The 6,223-nt window shown below is 36.1% G+C and overlaps 1 protein-coding gene across 1 annotated transcript in view; it reads right to left on the reverse strand.

Annotated features, from left to right (window-relative positions):
* Nucleotides 1-6,223, reverse strand: part of LOC118426097 (protein HIRA-like) — a 41,716-nt gene that overhangs the window by 10,924 nt on the left and 24,569 nt on the right. The window contains exons 20-23 of the mRNA XM_035835356.1: nt 5,917-6,010; nt 4,727-4,756; nt 76-284; nt 7-24 (exon numbers count right to left, since the gene is read on the reverse strand). Coding sequence (XP_035691249.1) covers nt 7-24; nt 76-284; nt 4,727-4,756; nt 5,917-6,010 — 351 coding nt within the window. The remainder of the gene's footprint in view (nt 1-6; nt 25-75; nt 285-4,726; nt 4,757-5,916; nt 6,011-6,223) is intronic.

Genomic DNA, 6,223 nt, shown 5'->3' on the forward strand with positions numbered 1-6,223 from the left:
GTCCTCACAGGAGACACACAGCACCTTCCTGTACAGTACACATAGACACACAGTGGGAGATTATACACACAGCACCGTCCTGTACAGTACACATAGACACACATGGGAGATAGTACACACAGGGATCTGTCCTCACAGGAGACACACAGCACCTTCCTGTACAGTACACATATATGGACACACATGGGAGATAGTACACACAAGGATCTATCCTCACAGGAGACACACAGCACCTTCCTGTACAGTACACATAGACACACATGGGAGATAGTACACACAGGGATCTGCACTACCAAAAAAATTTTTTCTTGTTTTTTCTAGGCTGCTTGGTTTTCTTAACCTGTTGACAAATTTTCTTATATTAAGAAATTCTAGAAAGAATAAGAAAGAATAAGAAATGAAAATTGAAGATTCCTTCGACAGGGATTCTTAAATCAAGAAAATTAAGAAAATATTCCTTGTTCTAAGCAATTATTTCTTGGAGCGATTTTCACTCCTAGAAATTTCTAGAAATTCAAGTTTACATTTCTTGTTTACATGTCTGACGAGATTATTTTTCTTATCAAGTTTAAGAAAATATTAGAATTTTTCTCTTCCATTTTCTTACATTACCGCTGGTAAGAAAAAACAAGAAAATCAAGAAATAAAGATATGTTATAACCAGAAAGAAATTCTAGTATATTCTTGTTTTCGGTATCAAGAAATCGTGAGCAAGGGGATTCTTGTTTTTTCTTGTTCGTGTTTAGAAAATACAAGAATTCACTTCTTGCTTTTCTTGAATATACTGCCAGGAAAAACACGAAAATCAAGATATTTAAACTATAAGACAACATTTAAGTAAATACTAGAATTACATTCTTGAATGTTCTTGTTTTCAGTAGCAAGAAACTTTGAGAAAGAGAATCCTTGTTTTTTCTTGGTAGACTCTAGAAAATACAAGAATTTGCTTCTTGGCTTTCTTACATATATTGCTTAGAAAAAACAACAAAATCAAGATAGTTAAACTATGAGACAGCATTTAAGTAAAGACTAGAATAACATTCTTGAATGTTCTTGTTTTCAGTATCAAGAAACTTTGAGAAAGAGAATGCTTGTTTTTTCTTGTTAGAGTTTAGAAAATGCAAGAATTTGCTTTTTACCTATTCTTGTATTTTTTAACAAGAAATCAAGGAAGGCACTTCTTGTATACTATTGGTTAAGTAGAAATAAGAGTTATTTTCCTCCTTTTATTGACATGTGACAAGACTTACGACATTGTAAGAATGCTGTTTTTGAAAAGTCCTACTTTTAAAATCAAGAAATTTCAAGAAAGGAAATCCTTGTCCATTTTATAATGTTTGAAAAGATACAAGCATGGTTTCTTCTCTTTTTGAACTTAGAAGAATGATGAATTTATGACAGGCAAAACATTGTTAGGCGTTCTTATTGTTCAAGTCATGACTAGGATGATATTCTTGAATGTTCTAACTTTCAACAGTTTTTCACATCAAGAAACTTTGAGAAAGGCATTTCTTGTTTTTACTTAAATGTGATCATGTGATGCCAAAGTCATGTGATCTTTTTCTAACTCCTGATTGGTAGATTCATATCAGATGGCAGTTGAACAACAGAGTTCATTTTGAATGCAGGGCAGCATCAGAGCTGCTCACAGATCTGTCTGTATCAATGGTTTTTCAAAGACTCATGTCAGTTTCAAGTCAAAACCTAGGTGCAAGGGAACAGGAAAGTCAAAGAGGATCTTGGTTTGAGCCTAGCAGCTGATGCAGAGAGCAAGTTGGCACGAAAAGCTGGAAAACGGTTTGGCAAAAGGTATGGCTGCCCCCCTCCCCCCGAGGCATTGAAAAACAGTTTTAAATTATGATTTTAAAAGGCTTAAACCTGGATGGTTTTACCATCAAAAGCAACAAGCATTAGTGTGTGTCTCTGATAAATGTCTATCATGGTAAGTCTCTTTGGATCAATTTTACTTATCAGTCGAATTAATAGTCGAATTTTGGCTTAAAAGTTGGCTGTACAATGACCTAACCTTATTGTATAAACCATACAAGTACAGCAGTGCAAATTTCTGTGCTAGAAGTTTATCTTAAACCTCAATATTATGAAAATGCAAAATAATGATATAATGTCTTTACTTTTTTCCAGATGTCTGATGTTTTTTACATCCTACCAATGCCAATGCCACACTTTAGGCCCGTGACGGTTAGCATGCAGACAAAGGCCAAATATGTTTGTAATCATATGTTAAGGTGACAGTTTGTGATCTTCCTAATGTTCTACCAGTACCAGTTAGCTTTGTATTAAAACATTTTGGTAAGCTATTTTTTTTTATGTTTCTTGAATATAAGTATTGTAAAACTTTGCCATTGTAATTTTCTTTGTCCATTTATTCCTTAAAAAACATGTCATTTTAACTGTATTTCTTGAAGTAAGAAAAGTATTCTTGATGTAAGGACTGAGAAGTAAGAAAACCTTTCTAGGCAATAAGAATGTTTGCTCTTGATGTAAGAAAAATATTCTGACTTGATGTACGAACATTTATCTTAGAAGTAAGAAACCTTTCTAGGCAATAAGAATGTATACGCTCGTAAAGTAAGAAAAATATTCTGACTTGATGTAAGAACATTTCTCTTAAAAGTAAGAAAACCTTTCTAGGCAATAAGAATGTATGCTCGTGAGGTAAGAAAAGTATTCTTGATTTAAGAACATTCTATCTTAGAAATAAGAAAACATTTCTAGACAATAAGAATGTATATGCTAGTGAAGTAAGAAAAATATCCTTGATGTAAGAACATTTCTCTTAAAAGTAAGAAAACCTTTCTAGGCAATAAGAATGTATGCTCTTGAGGTTAGAAAAGTATTCTTGATTTAAGAACATTCTATCTCAGAAATAAGAAAACCTTTCTAGGCAATAAGAATGTATGCTCTTGAGGTAAGAAAAGTATTCTTGATTTATTATAAGAACATTCTATCTTAGAAATAAGAAAACCTTTCTAGGCAATAAGAATGTATGCTCTTGAGGTAAGAAAAGTATTCTTGATTTAAGAACATTCTATCTCAGAAATAAGAAAACCTTTCTAGACAATAAGAATGTTCCCTCTTGATGTAAGGAATATATTCTTGATATAAGAACATTGATCTTAGAAGTAAGAAAACATTTCTATAGACAATAAGAATGTACGCTCTTTAAGTAAGAAAATTATTCTTGATGTAAGAGGATCTATCTTAGAAATAAGAAAACATTTCTCAGCATAAGAATTATGTTATTTAAGTAGGAAGATATTTCTTGACTGTGAATAAAAATAAATCCTAGAAATAAGAAATCATTTCTTGGCAATAAGAATTTCTTGAAGTGAGAACAGTGTTCTTGGTATAAGGACATAAATCTTAGAAATAAGAAAGCATTTCTTATAAATAAGAATGTAGTTCTTGAAGTGAGAACAGTGTTCTTGGTTTAAGAACATGAATCTAAGAAATAAGAAATCATTTCTTGGCAATAAGAATCTAAATAAGAATTTAGTTCTTGAATTGAGAACAGTTTTCTTGATATAAGAACATAAATCTTAAGAACCTAAGTCTTAGGGACCATAAACATTTCTAGGCGATAAGAATTCAGGTCTTGAAGTCAGAAAAGCTTTCTTGGTGTAAGAACAAAGACATTAGAAATAAGAAACCAAATTTGTTCTTCAAGCAAGAAAAGTAGTCTTGATTTGAGGAAATGCATCTTAGAAATTCTCATTGTGAGGATTTTCAACTTAAAAGTTAGAATTACATTAAAGGTATTCAAAGATCCGAATCTTTGCAATAGTTACTTTTATGTTATAAGATAAATAGAATTCAAGTGAAATAGCATTTCCAAGTGAAATCAGCAAGATGCAAATATCTGCATTTAGAAAAAAACTTACTGCAAGAATAACATTTTGGAAGTAGCTTTTGTGTATGTACTAGAAGCTTGTGAGAAGAATAATCTCAGATCAAGAAAAGTGCTGTTAAGAAAAAATTACTTACGATAGTAAGAAAAAAATTTCTTACTGCGTTGACAAATTTTTTTTCTTAAATACAGAAAGCTTTCTTATTTTAAGAATTTTTTTCTGTTTTTAAGAAGAAACAAGAAAGATAAGAAAACAGTTTTTTAGTAGTGTGTCCTCAAAGGAGACACACAGCACCTTCCTGTACAGTACACACATACACAGGTGGGAGATAGTACACACAGGGATCTGTCCTCACAGGAGACACACAGCACCTTCCTGTACAGTACACATAGACACACATGGGAGATAGTACACACAGCACCTTCCTGTACAGTACACACATACACAGGTGGGAGATAGTACACACAGGGACCTGTCCTCACAGGAGACACACAGCACCTTCCTGTACAGTACACATAGACACACATGGGAGATAGTACACACAGGGACCTGTCCTCACAGGAGACACACCGCACCTTCCTGTACAGTACACATAGACACACATGGGAGATAGTACACACAAGGATCTATCCTCACAGGAGACACACAGCACCTTCCTGTACAGTACACATAGACACACATGGGAGATAGTACACACAGGGATCTGTCCTCAAAGGAGACACACAGCACCTTCCTGTACAGTACACACATACACAGGTGGGAGATAGTACACACAGGGATCTGTCCTCACAGGAGACACACAGCACCTTCCTGTACAGTACACATAGACACACATGGGAGATAGTACACACAGGGACCTGTCCTCACAGGAGACACACAGCACCTTCCTGTACAGTACACATAGACACACATGGGAGATAGTACACACAAGGATCTATCCTCACAGGAGACACACAGCACCTTCCTGTACAGTACACATAGACACACATGGGAGATAGTACACACAGGGATCTGTCCTCAAAGGAGACACACAGCACCTTCCTGTACAGTACACACATACACAGGTGGGAGATAGTACACACAGGGATCTGTCCTCACAGGAGACACACAGCACCTTCCTGTACAGTACACACATACACAGGTGGGAGATAGTACACACAGGGATCTGTCCTCACAGGAGACACACAGCACCTTCCTGTACAGTACACATAGACACACAGGGGGGATAGTACACACATGTAGGGATCTGTCCTCACAGGAGACACACAGCACCTTCCTGTACAGTACACATAGACACACATGGGAGATAGTACACACAGCACCTTCCTGTACAGTACACATAGACACACATGGGAGATAGTACATACAGGGACCTGTCCTCACAGGAGACACACAGTACCTTCCTGTACAGTACACATAGACACACATGGGAGATAGTACACACAGGGATCTGTCCTCACAGGAGACACACAGCACCTTCTTGTACAGTACATATATATGAGGGGTGATCAATAAGTTCTCGACCTCACCCGAAAATTATAACAGAACTTACAATTTCGAGGCTTAACTTCATAGTATGAAGCCTTTTATCAATATCCTAAAAAAAATCAAACCATTGCAGTCATTACTTTTCAGGCATTTGTTTTTTTTAATCAGAAGTAAGTGGCGAGAAAAACAGGGGTGAATAGTGATCAGACGTGTAGGTCAAGTTCCCCATGCCGTAAATTCTTTGTCATTAACAAAAGATATTGTCAAAATGTTTGATAATGATTCTCTTCCTATTTCAAGCAGAAAGAAATGGGTGTCTGACTACCAGCAGTGCAAGTTGGCCCGCACACCTCAGGTCGCAGCTTAAATCATAAATATCCATGTTTTTTTTTTCCTTCTACTTTAACATAACTGGGTGATACATGTATATATTTACGACAACAACAACAAAACACAGTTTACCGGTACACGTTAGGGTATCTACCCCTACTTGGTTGTGTGAAAAGAACTTTCATTCATAGATCTACAGAGTTGTGCATGCAGTGGTGATCTTACTAACCTGCTGCCAGCTAACAGGGTGCCCCTGGTGCCCAGTACAGTCTCCCACTCCACTTTTCCTCCTCGTCTGCATTTCAGACCAGCTAATTTCACACCTACAGTAACACAAATAGTGTCATGGGCCTTCCTCATTGCAATGTTAATGCCTTAAAGTTAAACTCTATAGGCAGGATTTAAATTTTGCGGTAGGGAGAAAATGATACCGTACAATATATAGAACATATCAAACACTTAGGGGGGTAGGCATGGAGAAGACAGACCATCGCTGTGGATTTGAGTTTGCAGTGAAGCGGACCCCACATCACTGT

The sequence above is a fragment of the Branchiostoma floridae genome, chromosome 11 (assembly GCF_000003815.2).
Source record: "Branchiostoma floridae strain S238N-H82 chromosome 11, Bfl_VNyyK, whole genome shotgun sequence".
Classification (NCBI taxonomy): domain Eukaryota; kingdom Metazoa; phylum Chordata; class Leptocardii; order Amphioxiformes; family Branchiostomatidae; genus Branchiostoma; species Branchiostoma floridae.